Raw genomic sequence first — 17,294 nt, 5'->3', positions numbered from 1 at the left:
TTCAGGATGTGAGTAGAAGCAGAGTTGTAACTTTTGCACACGTCTTTATAGAATGTCTATATCAGGGGTCGGCAACCTATGGCACGTGTGCCAAAGACAGCACGCGAGCCAATTTTTAATGGCACACTGGAGCCTGCCAGGACTCCAGCATGCCACTAAAAATCCTGCCCAGCCTGGCGCGCTCTCCTCTGTCTCCATTTCCCCCACGGAGGCAGGGAGCAGAAGCATAGCCGTGCGCACGGGGTAGGCAAATGGCCCCACTCTCCCGGCACGGCAAGCCGTGGGTTCTGCGCTTCGGGGCCGAGCGCAGCAAGCTGCCTGCCCCTCTCCTGCCTTCTCCCCTCCCCTGGAGCCCTGCCACTGTGCGCAGCACTCTGGGGCTTGGGGCTGTGCGCTCCCGAGGGCAGCGTTTGGCTCTGCAGGGGGGCAGATATGCTCCCCGCTCACCCGGAGGGGTGGGATTGTGTGCTCCTACGGAGCAGCGTATCCAGCTCTGTGTGGAGCCTCATGGTAAGGGGTCCGGAGCTGGGGGGTTGGGTAAGGGGTGGGGGCAGTTAGGGAACAGGGAGCAGGGTGGGTTGGATGGGGGGGTCGGATGGGGCATGGGAGTCCCAGGGTTTGTGAGGGGGCAGGGGGTGGATAGGGGTCAGGGGACTGGGAGCAAGGAGGGTCCTGGGGGGGGAAGTTAGGGTGGGGGGGTCTCTGAAGGGGGTGGTCAGGGGACAAGGAGTGGGAGAGTTGTATGAGTTGGGAGTTCTGGGGGTCCTGTCAGGAGGCAGGGGTGTGGAAAGGGGTTAGGGCAGGCAGGGAGTTGGGGGGCTGGATGGATTGGGAGTTCTGGGGGTCCTGTCAGGGGGCAGGGAGTGGATGGATAGGCATGGGAGTCCCGGGGGTCTGGCTGGGGACAGGGCTGTGGATAAGAGTTGGGGCAGTCAGGGGACAGGTAGGAGGTAGAGTCCAGTCTGGGGACAAGGAACAGGGAGGCTTAGATAGGGGGTGGGGTCCCAGGAGAGGATGCTCAGGGGACAAGGAGCAGCGGGGTTGAGAGTTGTTAGGGGGGCAGTCACCCAGCACTCTCCCCTGAGTCGTGACCCCTCCCACACACACCACGCCCTCTGCCCTGAGCCCCGCACCCTCCCCAGGCCCCTGCCCCAAGCCCTGTACCTTCCTCATACATACCCAGCCCTCTGCGTGACTCCTTCATCCCCTCACCCCCTCAACCCGCAAGCCTAGCCCTGACTCTGGCACCCCCACCCATACTCAGCGCCCCCTCTGTCCTGACACCTACACCTCCTCACCTACCCAACCCTCAGCCCTGACTCCAGCCCTCTGCCCCCAGCCCTCTGGGTCCTGGCCGCCAGCCCCGCACAGCCCACTGCCGGTCTGGGTTTCTGGCTGACGGACCCTTGCCAGCCGGGGTCCCCGGCCGCAGGCCTCGCTCAGGCCGCTGCCGGCCTAGGTGAACAGAACCCCAGACCAGCAGCGGGCTGAGCGGGCCGGCAGCGTAAGATCAACATTTTAATTTCATTTTAAATGAAGCTTCTTAAATATTTTGAAAACCCTGATTATTTTACAATACAACACCAGTTTAGTTATATAATACATAGAGTTATAGAGAGAAACCTTCTAAAAAACATTAAAATGTATGACCGGCACGCCAAACCTTAAATGAGAGTGAATACATGAAGACTCGGCACATTGCTTCTGAAAGGTTGCCGACCCCTGGTCTACATGCCTGGGTATTCCTAGCCTTAACTGTAACTTTAATAAAACTTGTAAAACTGACCAGACCTTGTACTTGTGAATGTCTGTGTGGTCACTACCCTTGCTCTGTGTGTGCTCCTAGAGAGTGTACATTTGAAGCAAGTAGCAGAGGCGACTTTCACTCTGTGAAGCTTGACACTGTCCCCACCAGAGCCGACCCCGCGGCGGTGCAATGCCGCATTACAAATTGCACTTTACATACAATAAAAGGCTGCACAATACCCCACACACCAGGCCACCCTCACTTCTGGGCTGCTGCTGGTGGTGCCATTGCCTTCAGAGCTGGGCGCTCGGCCAGCAGCCGCCGCTGGGAGGCCGCCCTGCCAGTGCTGAATTTGTGCCAGGGCTGAGCTCTGGCGCCTCTTTCAATACAGATTAAGCACTAGAGGGAGGCATCGGGGTCTGGATGTGATGGTGGGGAGCCTGTGAGGGCCAGGGCGATGGGGGGCACCAAAATACAAGTTCACCCAAGCCGCCATTTTCTCTAAGGCCAGCCCTGGAGCTGGGTATGGGGCAGGGGCACATCCCCTAAGGCCGTGGCTCTCAACCAAGGGTCCCTGGACCTCTGGGGGGCTGCGAGCAGGTTTCAGGGGTCCTCCAAGCAGGGCCCGTGTTAGACTCTCTTGGGCCCAGGGCAGAAAGCCCAAACCTCACTGCCTGGGGCCGAAGCCTGGGGCCATGAGCCCTGCCACCAGGGGCTGAAGCCAAAGCTTGAACAATTAGCTTTGCGGGGGGCCTGTCACATGGGGCCGCAGGCAATTGCCCTGGTTGCTACCCCAAACGCCAGCCCTGGCTTTTATATGCAGAGAACCAGGCATATGCAGGGCAGTGGAGTTTTTATAGCACGTTAGGGGCCTTAGAAAGAAAAAGCCTCACTGGTGGGTGCCCCCTCACAAATCACAGCAGTCGCTGGTTAATCAGGTTGGGCTCCAGCCCTGGGAGTCTGGTCCGTTTTCTTAGCCCCACCTAGGGGGGTTGTTTCCTGTCCCACAAATTGGAGCATTTCCACCCTCTAACCTCATGGGTCTGGTCCTAGAATGGAAGCTGCATATTAAACCAGTCCCAAGAGGTTTGCCACACCCTGGCCTCCCCCCATTCTCCACCCTGGGAATTTTTTGGCAAACTCCAACCTCCAAACCAGACTGCCCAAACCTCCCACCTCCTGTATATTTGCTGTCCCTCCCCTCCAGCAGGAACCCACCAGCCCCCTCCACCGATAATCCCTACCTGAACTGGCTCCTCCGTAGTCGTTTCCCTTCCCTGTCCCATGGGAGGATGGGATGAGCTGGAGCGAAACATGGACGACATCCTGCAGCCTGGCAGGGCGAGAAGGGAAATGTGGAGGTCTCAGAACAGGCTTTAGTTCATGTCACATCACGATTCCCCCAGGATCTTTCCCTGCACAGACACAGCCTAGATTCTGCCATGCTGGGAACATGCTCCATCTCTTTATTGCAGGGGAGACCTGCCCCTCCTGCCAGGCTAAGCCCACAGGGAGATTTTTCAGCCTCCCCAGTAACAAAATCTCTGTACAAAATGCTAGAAAGGAGCAGAAGCAAAGGGGCTGGGCAGGCTCCATAGGGACACTGGCTCCCCCCTTTCTCTCTGTTCAGCCATGTCTGGCTTATGGCAGAGATCAACCACCCCATCTCCCAGCCAGAGGCAGCCATGTCTGTGTGCTCCCCCAACCAGCACCTACTAACCACCACTCCCATTGGGGGAATGACACAGGACAGCAAATTCCACCTAACCAAGGACAAATTGCTGCAGATAAAATGGGCTGGGTTCACATTCCAAAGCTGAGCAGAACTGAAATGGCAATTGGACAACTACAGAGAAAATAGGGCAAAATAAGAGACCAGAGTCAATAATTGTAGGGAAAACGAGGGAATCTCCTTGGATTTTCTAGCCACATGTGGGGAGGGGAGAGAAGGGGAAGAACTAGAGAGAATTGTTATCAGGTTTTGAAACGGAAAGAAATTGCACAAACAGGAAAAGGATGCAAGTAGCTCACCCTCATTAACATAGGCGAGCGCAGCACATTTCATTAAGGTGTGCACCCAGGGAGCCCCACCCCATTCACTGCCTCCCACTTCCTGCCCCCCCTGGAACTGCCCCTGCTCCTTGTCCCCTGACTTCCCCCTCCTGGGACCCTGTCCCTAACTGCTCTCCAGGACCCATCCCCCTATCTAAGCTTCCCGGCTCCTTGTCCCCTGACTTCCCTCTCCTGAGAGCCCCTCCCCACTGTAACTGCCTTCCTAGGACTCTACCCCCTACCTGTCCCCCTGACCCTTATCCACATTCCCACCCCCAGACAGAGCACCGGGACTCCCATGCCTCATCCAACCGCTCCCTGCCCCCGACAAGACCCCCTGAGCCCTCAACCCATCCAACCCCCCTGCTCCTTGTCCCATGACCACCCCCTCCAGAGACCCCCTCACCCACTAATCACCCTCCCCAACTATCCAAACCCCCCTCCCCACATCCTGGCAGCTCTGTCCAGTGGCTGCTCCCACCCACACCCTCAAAGTGGCAGAGGAGGTTCCCTCTCCTTCGGTGGGAAGGTTGCCTTGTGGTTAAGGCACAGAACTCAGGCTCAGGTGTTCTGGGTTTGAGTCTCTGCTCTGCCACAGACTCCCTGCTTAGCCTTGGGAAAGTCACTGCACCTCTTTGTGCCCTAGAGCCCACCTGCTAAATGGGGCCAATGCTGATCCTGTCTCCTGGGCTAAATCCATTCATGGCTGGGTGACGGGGGGGAAATGGAGATCCCAACATGGGGAGATTTGGGCTGAATTTCTCCACAGCAGGAGAGTGGTAGCCAGCCTCACAGGGGGGATGGAAGCGAGAGGGGCTCAGGGCAGCTGCACACAGAGTGGGGTCAGGGCTTCAGCCTTGCAACTTCTGCCACTAAGGTGGCTCGGGCTCCCGAGCCAGGGACTTCAGACCCACATCTTCTGCCAGGGTCCAGGGCTTCTCCTCCCTGCCCCAGGGTGGCTCCTCTCCCCCTCCATCCCCCCCAGTGCAGCTCCAGCTGGGGTCTCAGCTTCTGCCCCCCACCTCTGAACCCGGAGTGGCTTCTCCTCCCCTGCCCCAGCTTGGCACTTCTCCCCCTCCCTCCCTCCCATTGCAGCTCCTGCAGGGGCCCGGGGCTTCTCCTCCCCGCCACCTTCATCGTGGCTCCAGCCCAGTCCAGGGCTTCTCCTCCCCCACTCCAGCTCAGCTCCTCTCCCCCCACCCCCTGCCGGTATCTGGAGCTTCTCCTCCCCCCAACCTCCCACTGTCCCCAGTTCCAGCCTAGCCGGGCTCCCTGGGGCACCGGATGCTACTGTGGCCGGAGCCGAGCCTGGCGGGCAGGGAGCAGCGATTCACGCGGAGGCCATGGCAGAGCTATCAGCTCGAGAGGTGCAGGGCAGCCCCAGGGAAGCGGGGGGGGGGGCTGAGCACCAGCTTGCAGTTGCCGCAGCCTTCTCCCCTTCCCCCGGAGCCTCCACGGGAGGGAGAGGAGCAGCCTTCCTAGCCGGAGCTCAGGGCACTGGGGTGCCAGGGCTCACCCACGCGCACGCCTATGCCCAGGACACTCCCACACACACTCTCCTCCTGGACTTTCCTGGCTGCACAGAGAATATCCAACCCCCCGCCTGTCCACCCACCCTTCCCCCACCTGCTGCTCCGGCTTCTCCCCTCCCCTCCCGCCCCCGCAAGCCACCCCAAGAGGAACCCCCGTGTCTCATTCTCTGTCCCCACTTGGATCCCAGCGGGGCCGGGGGCAGATCCTGGCTGCAGCTGAGAACAGCGGCTCCGCTCCGGCTCAGGCGGCTCCAGCACTGCTGGCAGCACGTGGAGAACCAGGGAGCAGCTGCTCAGCCCGGGCTCCGCGTCACAATGTGCAGAGCCCCGCCCTCAGGAGCTGCCCCGCCCCTGAGCTGAGCCAGAGCCCCACCCCTAGGAGCTGCCCCGCCCCCGGGCTGTGCCAGAGCCCCGCCCCCAGGAGCTGCCCCGCCCCCGGGCTGTGCCAGAGCCCCACCCCTAGAAGCTGCCCTGCCCCGCCTCTGTGCCAAAGCCCCACCCCCAGGAGCTGCCCCACCCCCGGGCTCTGGGCTTTGTTCTCCTGCCCCCTTCTTCCCAGCACCCCCTACTCCCAGCTGGTCCCCTCCTGTGTTTGCACACCTCCTCCCCCCGGGGTGGGCTGCAGCGCTCGCTGGGGTTGTCTCCAGTGGCGGAAGTTGCCTCCATCTCTGCTCACCTTGGGGGGAGGGGAGGGAGGAAGAGAGGAGATGGTCCCAGGGTGTGCAAGCAAAATCAGGGGGCAGGGAAAGGAGGACTGTTTGGAAAGGTGGATTTTTTGCGGGGGGGGGGGTGATCCAGAGGGAGTCAGAAGAAGTTGGGCAGCAGAGGCTCAGGGAAATTGAGGGGAACCTCCTGGGTGTCCCAGTGTTGGCCAGGGATTGTACAGCACCTAGCGCAACATGGGGTCCCTATCTCAGTCATGGTCTGTGCAGCACCTGGGAGCCCTGATGTCTCTTTCCTGATCACAGGCACTGGGAAAAGACAGAGGGAAAACCTCGGCACCTGAAGGGTCAATGCAGCCCTGTGTGCAGTCCCTGCTGGGTGGCGCTGCTGCTCTCATGAGGGGTTGGATTAGTAGACCAACAGCACAGTCCCAGTCCCATGTGGTCTAGTGATCTGGATTCCTGTTTTCAGTTAGGTGGCCTGGGGTTCAATTCCCACTGTGGGAATAGTGCAGAACTTTTGCTCAGAAGGGAGGAAGGGCAAGGGGGAAGGATCCTAAAAGCATGGTATTTGGACAGAGTGGGGAGGGGATCCCAGAAGTGGGCATGGGGAGCAGAGATCTGAGGGGAGATCAGGGATGGGTCCCAGCATTGTGGAAAGTGGGCAGCATGGAGAGCTTAGGCCTGGTATGGGGATGAGGAAGAGTGACTCTGTCCTTCTGAACTCCACATCGGCAGACTAGGCAGGCTTGGAAGAAATACTTATTTGTTGGCAAATGTCAGTTTCTGTGTAAACGCACAACCCAATGGCAAAATATTTCCATTGATAATAATCAAAATTGACAGATGGGCAAAGTAAGAAACATGCTGCTTGAGAATTTATCCTATTCTAATCCTATAAGGTTCCCTTCTGCCTTAGGAGCCACCATGTGGGTGTTTCATTTCCCTTTCCATTTTCACACAGACACACAATTTCCTTTGCATGGATCCATGAACAGCAAAATCTTTCTGTGTCACTTGTCTGAGCCAGGGCATTCAATTCCATTGAAACCTTCCCTCCTGCAATGGCAATGGTCAAACAGAGAGGACGTGGCCACCTTCACCCCTGGCAATGAGATATTCACTCTCCTCTTCCTTCAGGCTGCTACTGTTATTCCATGAATCATCAAGGATAGAATAAAAAGCTGAGTTTACTCCAGGGTGAGGAAATAAAGGAGCCACCAACTCCTTGAAAAATCTCACTGCCCAGAGAAAACCTGCCTCTTTAATTGGAATCCCTGATGTGTTGGTAGCTTGTTTATTTACACTGAGGATTGAGTCCTGCTTTGTGCACCGTGGGTGAGAATGAAAATCCTAAACTAGCCTTTGAAATAACGAATGCAGCAGGACGTGTTTTTCTCCCTGCCCCAAAGGAGACAGACCGATGGAGAAATACCATGAGTTCAGGGTAATAATTCACTGCGGTTTTACCATTTCCATTCGCTAAACTCCCTCCCAACCTTCTGGGCTCCTAGAGAAGGGGACCGAGCCTGAGCCAAGACACGTACAATGTAACTTTACAGCCCAAGCCGCTATCCTGGATTAATCCGACACGGGCCAGCCGTGGTGTTTCATTGCACTGGAGACGTATCCTAATGTTATGTCTACACTGAGATTAAAACACCCAGGGCACCTGTCTCAAAGCCCAGGTCAGGTGACTCAGGATTATGGGGCTTGGGCTGCAAGACTATAAAATTACAGTGCAGACAGATGGGCTTGAGCCCAACCTCTGAGACCCCAGGAGGGGTGAGGGTTTCTGAACCCAGGCTTCAGTGTGAACACAAATATCTGCACCACATTTTTTAGCCCCTCACCTATAGCTCCATGGGCCCAAGCCATATGACCCAGGCCGGCCATCCTGCCATCTTTATCCCAGGAGAGATGAACTCTAAGGGTACGTCTCCATTGCAACGTCAGCCCGGATGTGGCATGCAGTACTCAAAGCAGAACCCTGGAAGCCCCATATTCACTACTCTCATATAATGATGACACGGTTTGTACAAAGTCTGCCTGCTGAGGTATCATTTCAAAAGTCTTGATCTGTTGAACATTAATATTGTGTTGGACTGTGTGTGCAGCATTGGTTGGGAAGTTATGAAGTTTGCTCTGTGTGTGTTACTGAGATATGGTATAAGGTTGGGAAATGCCCATCACCAGCCTTTGAGGTGCAACAATGGAGGAGCCAGACTCGCTGCTGGCCCATTAAAGGGATCCACACTCCCAAGGACTATCCCAGGAACCATGTACAATGCAGACTTCTCCGAGATAGCACAGCGACAATGGACACTGCTTGACTCACATCCTACCAAAGGAGCTTTCCAGAAAGTTGGAAAAAACTATGAAAGAGGGGTAGAGACATCATGACTTGGCCTCTCTCCCCCACAACTCAACAGCTGGAAACATCTAGAGGACAAAACGGATTCAGAAATCAGAAGAAAATAATAATAATACATTCAAAGTCCTCAAACAGACTAGTATGGGTTTTTCAGCAGAAAATTTTCAATTTGGGGGATTTTCTTTTCCCAGTCAGACTTTTCCAAAGGAAACAGGGAGAAAATGTTGGAGTTGCCTCCTTCAGAACAGCTTGGCCTGGACACTAGCTCTGGTTCACTGTTGTCGCCTTGCTCAAGATGGGGGTATTTTAATTATCTGGGCAGGTCCTAGGGTGTTTGGGGGAGATTATGAGGATGTACCCTTTTGAGAGAAAAGCCAAGAAATACAGGAGTAGAGAAAAACAATTTAGAAATGTGGGATTTAGACATTTAATTTAAAGCAATGGGGGGTCTGAGTTTCTCAGAAAGCTTTTCTTTGCAGGAAGCAACATTGCTAGAGCTGTTATTGTACCAAAGGGGGAGATGGTTGTCTATAAAAGAGGGCAAAGACTAAATGCCTCTGATGAGGATGGGATTTGAACCCATGTGTACAGAGCACAATAGATTAGCAGTCCATCACCTTAACCACTCGGTCACCTCATCTGAGCTGTCAGGAAAGGGACAGGAGAATAAATCTAAGGCTGGCAGAGATAGGGACACTAAGGAGTTTCCCAATACTAAGTGGAAGCAGGGGCTGAATGAGCTCCTCCCTTACATCTAGTGAGGAGCTGGGGAAAGACTTGTGGAACAGACTCTGTTTGCATAGACACACCTACTCTGCCTAGCTATGCAGTATGATGGGGCCGCTTCCCCAAAATGACCAGTTTGGGATGGTGGTGGGTTACAAATCACTTTAGGATTGAGTGGAATGAAATGTTATTCTCCTTCCTGTATGAGTGAAGGGCAGCAGAACATACCTAGTCCGTCCTGATGGGGGGGTAGGTGAGTGAGGAATAGCTTTTACTGGACTGCAGAGAAGTGATTGAGGATGTCACCCTAAAACAGTGGTCCCCAAACATTTCACATTGTGCCCTCTTAGCCATGGCTGTGGCCCCTCGGAAGCCACGGTCAAGAACCGGGGCTGGGAGGAGTGGGGCTGTTGCTTGCTGGGGAGAGCGGTGCGGACAGGGGTAGAGGGGTCGATGCCGGGCTGAGAGCCAGAGTCTCAGGCTGAGGATGGGGTTGGGGAAGAGCTGGGACAGAGTGGGGCTGAGTGGTGCTTCCTCTCTGCCCTCCATGGGGGCTGGCTCAGGCCCTGAGGTGCCCCCATGATTGTTCCTGTGTCCCCCTAGGAGTCACACCCCACATTATGGGGACCAATGAACCCTACTCGCTAAGCAGGGGCTAGTGATGCCAAAGCCCAGGGAAAGGGAGAACTAGTGCGGGGGACCCAGCTCCAGAACCATGCCCCCTCCTTCTGTCTGTGGCTCCGTCCCCTTCCACACCTTCCACTCATGGCCCAATCCACTATCACCTCTGTTCCACCCCTTCCCCCAGTGGCCCCACCCTATCACTCCTTTACCCCCGCCCCGCTGCGGCCCTGAGACCAGAGAAGCTCTGTGCTCCTGCTGCAGCCCCTGGGGTCACCGAGGGGGAGACTTTTCCAGGGGGACCAAATTTGGCTAGGGACCCTAGTCATGGACCCCACTGTTCCCTTGGCAAAGCAAGGTTTGCGGAGGCTGAGCCCCCCCCCATTACAAGCTGCCCAGGCTACCACTGCTCAGTGGGTGGCCCATCTCTCTGTTTTTTCTCCTGCTTGTGCTAGGGAGCCTCGCCGGCACTAGGGGTAGGGCCCCCCAGTAGTCACCCACGGCTCCAGGGGGTCAAAGGGCACCGTGTGGCAGTGCAAAGGTGCTCACTGCTCTCCTCTGCCCCAACGCTCCTCCATGGGCCCATAGAGGGTTGGGGGGAGCGAGGAGCAACACAATGTGCTCCATGCATCCTGGTCACTTTCCCCACCTGGGCTGTGCTCTGAGGGGAGCATTAGAAGCTGCTGCTCTCTGCCCTCCCCTTAGGCAGCGCAGCTGAGGAAAGTGATCTGGATGCACGGAGCTCAGATGATCTCACTTCATGCCCTCCACCCCCTGTAAGGGAAGGCTGCTGTGTGCTGTCTTTACGGCTGTACTTTCAGTGATGGAGGTTTCTCTATCCCATTGTTCCAGGGCCTCGAACTAGATTGCCAGCTGCTTTTCAACTGCAGTGTGGAGACTGTTTGTGTGTGGGGAGAGACAGTGTGTGTGTTGGGGAAGAGTGAGTGTGTTGAGGTAGGTAGGAGCAGATCATTATTATCCCTACTTGAAAGAGGGAGAAGCTAAGGCTGAGAAAGGAGAATTGACTTGTCTTAGGTCACAGCCAGTCAGAGGCAGAGTTGGGAATTGGACCCAAGAGCCCTGATTTTCAAACTAACCATCGGATCTTGAATTTCAGACATTGAATGACCTGAATAAAGTGCTCTCAGATGAGCTCCAGACCAACAACAGTGACAGTAATTATTCTGCAAGTATTTGAGGAGAACTGCAATGTTAGAGAGAATCATGAACTGCTCAGAGACAACTAATGCGGAGAAGAAGCAAAATTCATCAAACATGGAACTGGTTATGACTTATAAAGAGAACAAGGACCTGAGTCTCCTTCCTGTCAATAACCCCCTGCTCAGTCAATCAGGGTAGAGACTGAGGACGGGAGGCTGAGGGTTCTCACCAGGGAGCCCGAAGGATGGCCCAGGTCACTGGTGGGGATCACTGCCTGAGCACTAGTTCAGCCCCACATTTTTGGGTGGACCTCCCACAGTGGGAGCTGCAGAGCACTCCCCCGCAACACACACAAACACACACGCATGCATCTCCTGGTGATGGGAGAGGAACAGGAGAAAGGATAAAAGCAAGAGACGAAGAGAAAGGAGGGAGGGAGGGATGGAGGAAAAGGTAAAACAAAAAGGACAAATCCTAATTTCCCCAGTGATTCTAAGGGACAAAATCCCAGGTGTGGAATAATATTCTGCCTCCTTAAGTTCGTGTTTTCAATGCCTAGAATTCAACTCTCACCAGTTGGATCAGACTGAACAGGTTTCAAAACTCCAGGAGGCTCTTACCTTCTAAACAGGGATGACTGTTTTCTAGTAAAATCACTAAAAGAGAAGGAGAAAACTCGAAAGAGGTTCCTCCTGGCACTCACGGCCATGAACTCAAATACTCTCTCAGTCCTCAAAGAGAGACCTGAAGAAGGAGATTTGCTGAAGCAAAGCCACACGGGTCTCTTAGGTTTCCCTGGCCCCTCACCCCTGCTTGGCTGATGTCAGCATCACTCTGTGAGGTCATCACCTCCCCACCACCTCTGACCAATCTGACCAGATAAGGAGGTGTTAGTACCGTTATATAAGGCTCTGGTGAGACCTCATCTGGAATACTGTGTGCAGTTCTGGTCTCCCACGTTTAAGAAGGATGAATTCAAACTGGAACAGGTTCAGAGACGGGCTACTAGGATGATTCGAGGAATGGAAAACCTGCCTTATGAAAGGAAACTCAAAGAGCTTGGCTTGTTTAGCCTAGCCAAAAGAAGGCTGAGGGGAGGTATGCTTGCTCTTTATAAATATATCAGAGGGATTAATATTAGGGAGGGAGAGGAATTATTAAAGCTTAGTACCAATGTAGACACAAGAACAAATAGGTATAAACTGGACACTAGGAAGTTTAGACTTAAAATTAGATGAAGGTTTCTAACCATTAGAGGAGTGAAGTTCTGGAACAGCCTTCCAAGGAGAGTAGTGAGGGCAAAAGACATATCTGGCTTTAAGACTAAGCTTGATAAGTTTATGGAAGGGATGGTATGATGGGATAGCTTAATTTTGGCAATTGATATTTGATTAAGAGCAAATAAGTATGCCCAGTGGTCTGTGATGGGATGGGATCTGAGTTACTGCAGAGAATTCCTTCCTGAGTGCTGGCTAGTGAGTCTTGCCCACATGCTCAGGGTTTAGCTGATCACCATATTTGGGGTCGGGAAGGAATTTTCCTCCGGGACAGATTGGCAGAGGCCCTGGAGGTTTTTCGCCTTCCTCTGCGGTGTGCGGCATGGGTCACTTCCTGGTGGATTCTCTGCAGTTTGAGGTCTTCAAACCACAATTTGAAGACTTTAATAACTAGGACATAGGTTAGGGGTTTTTATAGAAGTGGATGGGTAGGGTTCTGTGGCCTGCTTTGTGCAGAAGATCAGACTAGAGATGATCATATTGGTCCCCTCTGACACTAAAGTCTATGAGTCTGAGGTCCTGCAAAAGGCCTTTGTGATGTCACTGTCACACTCCCTCTCAAAGGCAGGGGGAACAGCCATGAGGGCCTCCTTGTAATTGCCAGCTGTGGGAGGGGGTGTGCAGCAGTGGTTAGAGAAGGGGCCTGGAAAGAAGGACTGCTGGGTCCCATCCATACTTCTGATACTTGGCGTGACCCTGAGCCATTAGCTTCCCCTCACCAGGCCTGTTTCTCATCAGTAGGGTTGGGGTCACAATCTCAACAGCCCTGGGGGTTGGGAGGCTCCAGGAAGGTGTTTAAAGTGCTGAGATGTTAGGATCCCGGAGGCGTTGTTACCCCACACTAGGGGTAACACCCCGTGCTGCTGGCCGAGATTCTTCGTCCCTTGGCAATAAGGCCCTATGCTACCAGCACACCTAGCTATCTTTGAGATGCCACTGACTTTCTGAGGAAACTATAACCCATTGGTGATCCTGCAGAAAACACCATCCTGGCCACTATGGCGGTAGAAGCCTTCTACACCAACATTCCACACAAAGATGGACTACAAGCCATAAGGAACAGTAACCCCGATAATGTCATGGCAAACCTGGAGCTGAACTTTGGGACTCTGTCCTCACCCACAACTATTTCACATTCGGGGACAAGGTATCCCTTCAAGTCAGCGGCAGTGCTATGAGTACTTGCGTAGCCCCGCAGTATGCCAATATTTTCATGGCTGACTTAGAACAACGCTTCCTCAGCTCTCGTTCCCTAACGTCCCTACTCGACTTGTGCTACACCGATGACATCTTCATCATCTGGTCCCATGGAAAAGAAGCCCTTGAGGAATTGCACTATGATTTCAACAATTTCCATACCACCATCAACCTCAGTCTGGACCAGTCCACACAAGAGATTCACTTCCTGGACACTACAGTGCTAATAAGTGATGGTGACATAAACATCATCCTATACTGGAAACCTACTGACCATTACACTTACCTACATGCCTCCAGTTTTCACCCAGACCACACCACACAATCTGTTGTCTACAGCCAAGCTCTAAGATACAGCATTTGCTCCAACCCCTCAGACAGAGGCCAACACCTACAAGATTTCTATCAAGCATTCTTACAACTACAATATCATAGACTCATAGACTCATAGGTCAGAAGGGACCAATATGGTCATCTAGTCTGACCTCCTGCACAAGGCAGGCCACAGAACCCCACCCATCCAATTTTATAACAACCCCTAACCCTGGACCGAGTTATTGAAATCCTCAAAATTGGTTTGAAGACCTCAATATCCACGTGCTGAAGTGAAGAAACAGACTAACAGAGCCAGAAGAGTACCCAGAAGTCACCTACTACAAGACAGGTCCAACAAAGAAAGTTACAGAATGCTACTAATCATCACTTTCAGTCCCCAACTAAATCCTCTCCAGCGCATCATCAAGGATCTACAACCTATCCTGAAGGACGATCTCTCACTATCACAGAAGTTGGGAGACAGGCCAGTCCTTGCTTACAGACAGCCCCACAACTTGAAGTAAATACTTACCAGCAACCACACAACAAAAACACTAACCCAGGAACCCATCCTTCAACAAAGCCCATTGCCAACTCTGTCCACATATCTATTCAAGGGACACCATCATAGGACCTCATCACATCAGTCACGCTATCAGAGATTTGTTCACCTGCACATCTACCAATGTGATATATGCCATCATGTGCCAGCAATGCCCCTCTGCCATGTACATTGGCCAAACTGGACAGTCTCTGTGTAAAAGAATAAATGGACACAAAGCAGATATCAAGAATTGTAACATTCAAAAATGAGATGGAGAACACTTCAATATCCCTGGTCACTCATTTACAGATTTCAAAGTCACATTATTACAACAAAAAAACCTTCAAAAACAGGCTCCCACGAGAGACTGTTGAATTGGAATTAATTTGCAAACTGGACACCATGAAATTAGGCTTGAATAAAGAGTAGGAGTGGATAGGTCATTACACAAAGTAAAACTATTTCTTTATGTTTATTTGTCCCCCCCCACTGCTACTCACTCCTTCCTGTCAACAGTTGGAAACGGGCCATCCTGATTATTACTACAAAAGGTTTTTTTCTCCTGCTAATAGCTCACCTTAACTGACCACTCTCATTATAGTGTGTATGGCAACACCCATTTTTTTATGTTCTCTGTGCGTATATATATCTTCCTACTGTATTTTCCACTGTATGTATCCAATGAAGTGGGTTTTAGCCCACGAAAGCTTATGCTCAAATAAATTTGTTAATCTCTAAGGTGCCACAAGTACTCCTTGTTCCTTTTGAAGATAAATTAATGGAGGTTAAGTCCATGAATGGCTATTAGCCAGGATGGGTAAGAAATGGTATCCCTAGCTTCTGTTTCTCAAGAGGGTGGAGATGGAGGGCAGGAGAGCGATCACTTGATCATTACCTGTTAGGTTCACTCCCTCTGGGGCACCTGGCATTGGCCACTGTTGGCAGATAGGATGTGGGGTTGGATGGACCTTTGGTCTGACTCAGTATGGCCATTTTTATGTTCTTTTGAAGGGAGGGGCAGAGCCCTGTGGAAGAAGGGAAAGAATTGACAAGGATTTGTAGAGGATCTTAATGCATGTCAGTCTGTTAGCAAGAGTTAGGCCAGCTGTAACCCTAATGACGTGAGACTTGTAGAAGCGAGGATGGTGTGTGGCAAGGAGGAAAGAACTGTGTTAGAAGTTAGCATGACCTTGCACTGAAAATCAAATACGTAGATTGATGCCCAGAAAGTGAGAAAAATAAGAGAGCAGAATAGCCTATGTATAAACAAAACGCAGCTGTTGCTCATTATAGCCTGTCTTATTGCTTGTTATTGTCTGTAACAAAGGTATAAATGCTTGCTGTAATTGTTTACCTGTTGAGAGACCTGTCCGGGACTGGGGCGACCCTATCTCCTAGGACACTCCCTCCCTCTATTGCAGTTGGTTGAGAAATAATAACGTATCTGAATCTGCTGCACCCAAAGAAAAAGTGAGAACTGAGTTTTTCTCTGACAATTTGGGGGCTCGTCCGGGATGGCAATGCCCACGGACCCACAGACGGCTGCTATGGATTGTTCCCCTTCGAATCCCATGGAGCCACAAGAGAGGTATGAGACCTTTTGAAATCTCTATTGGGGTGTCGGAGGAGGACTGTCTGTACGGATGTCTGTCTCCGTTGGGCTCACGCCATCTGAACTTATTGACTGTGTAGCAAGATCAGATGCAGAATGATATTTGGGGAAAAGCCCCAATAAGGTTAGTTTATAGCAGTACTGGGAAACTGCTGGGTTGGCCAACAAGGTAATGCAGAGGGAAATGCATTAGGTATGCACCAGTGCTGAGGGGTTTTTACCGCCTAAAGAGGGGTTGTTACACCGCTTCATGGTATTAGGTCCGGACATAAGGTACAGATGCATCGTGGTATTTGGAATAAAGGCCTTGGTGTGTGCGTATATACACCACTATAAGTGACTGTTACCAGAAGATGCCCAGAGTACCCTGTGAAGCGAAAGCTCGTGACTAGGACTACTCTAACGCAAGTTCGGCAACTAGTGGATCTTTAGGAGATCCGACCCATGGTGGGCTGACTCGGCCTGGCATCGTCCAGTGAGGAAGCTATCTGGGTCTAGGAGCGTGTGTACCCATCTTCCCTCCCCCTTTCCTTTCCATGTGTGCTACTAACAGTCTGATCATCTCACTGGATGCAATCAGAGTAAGCAGCACCGTCTCCCAGAGACTAGCCGATGCTCTTTGCTGAAGGGAGGTGTACGAGGGTCGTGGCCATCCTCGTTAGCCTCTCCTGTGTGAGTATCCTATAGGGAGAGATCCTTAGTTTATGTGCCGCTAGCATGGACAGGGCATCCTCCCTGTGTGTGTGTGTGTGTGGAAAACGGGTGGGGGACAGTCTATACATTCCACCTCACTCCATAAGGGTACCCCATCTTATTTCATGTCTGTACATTATGGTCCAACAACCTGCAGGTATTTAGAGAATTGGAATCTTTACAAGAGCGAAAATCCATCTAAACAGTGCCCACAGGAAGGTACCTTCAATCTAGATAAGATCATACATCTAAGAGGAGCTTTTAATCACCAAAAAGCCTCTGACAATGTGAGCAATTTGTCTATTGAGGAAAGGAACAGGTTAATTTGAAATTCAGCTTGGCCCAGAGATAAAGAGAAAGTTCCTCTGCGTTCAAGGTCAAGAATCAACGCAGACTATGCTAAGTACAAAGAAAAACTGCTTTCAGCCCCAGCTGGCTGTGAAAAAAGAAAATATAGACAGAGGCAAACCAAAGGCAATACAAATTACAGAACTCAGATTACATCTGCAAAGGTTAACTGTCCAGTGAGATCCAACAGTCTGCCTTTGTGACCCCGGAGCCGGTGTGGCTTGGTGACACTGAAGAAGCCACAGGCAGCCGACCTGGACTGGAATCTCTGAAAGAGACGCCGCTGGAGATTCCAGGGTGTAAGAGAACAGCCCTCCTAAGAGCGGAAGCATGCTGGAAATTCTGGGCAAGCTGTATACAGGATAATCTCCCGTCTACCTCTCCCCCTTCTCTGACCGTTATACGCAGACGTGGCCAATCTGGACATGTGTGA

The 17,294-nt window shown here is 52.4% G+C and overlaps 1 protein-coding gene and 1 non-coding gene across 13 annotated transcripts in view; both read right to left on the bottom strand.

Moving 5' to 3' along the window:
- The window catches only part of LOC127039351 (zinc finger protein OZF-like), a 1,232,974-nt gene that overhangs the window by 1,057,354 nt on the left and 158,326 nt on the right, over positions 1 to 17,294 (bottom strand). For 5 of the 12 annotated variants that reach the window (XM_050932916.1, XM_050932907.1, XM_050932906.1 and 2 more), the window contains exons 1-2: positions 15,104 to 15,224; positions 2,992 to 3,080 (exon numbers count right to left, since the gene is read on the bottom strand). The exons of 3 other annotated variants lie outside the window; for them this stretch is intronic. In XM_050932916.1, coding sequence (XP_050788873.1) covers positions 2,992 to 3,080; positions 15,104 to 15,137 — 123 coding nt within the window. In that variant the 5' untranslated portion in view covers positions 15,138 to 15,224. Of the gene's footprint in view, positions 1 to 2,991; positions 3,081 to 15,103; positions 15,234 to 17,294 lie in introns of those variants that run through there. 4 more of the 12 variants (XM_050932910.1, XM_050932908.1, XM_050932909.1 and 1 more) reach the window with 2 other exon arrangements.
- On the bottom strand, positions 8,926 to 9,007 carry TRNAS-GCU (transfer RNA serine (anticodon GCU)). The gene has a single exon. It is a non-coding gene; the product is annotated as a tRNA-Ser (tRNA).

This window comes from Gopherus flavomarginatus, chromosome 23, assembly GCF_025201925.1.
Source record: "Gopherus flavomarginatus isolate rGopFla2 chromosome 23, rGopFla2.mat.asm, whole genome shotgun sequence".
Classification (NCBI taxonomy): domain Eukaryota; kingdom Metazoa; phylum Chordata; order Testudines; family Testudinidae; genus Gopherus; species Gopherus flavomarginatus.
This window is presented reverse-complemented; position numbering and strand designations above follow the sequence as displayed.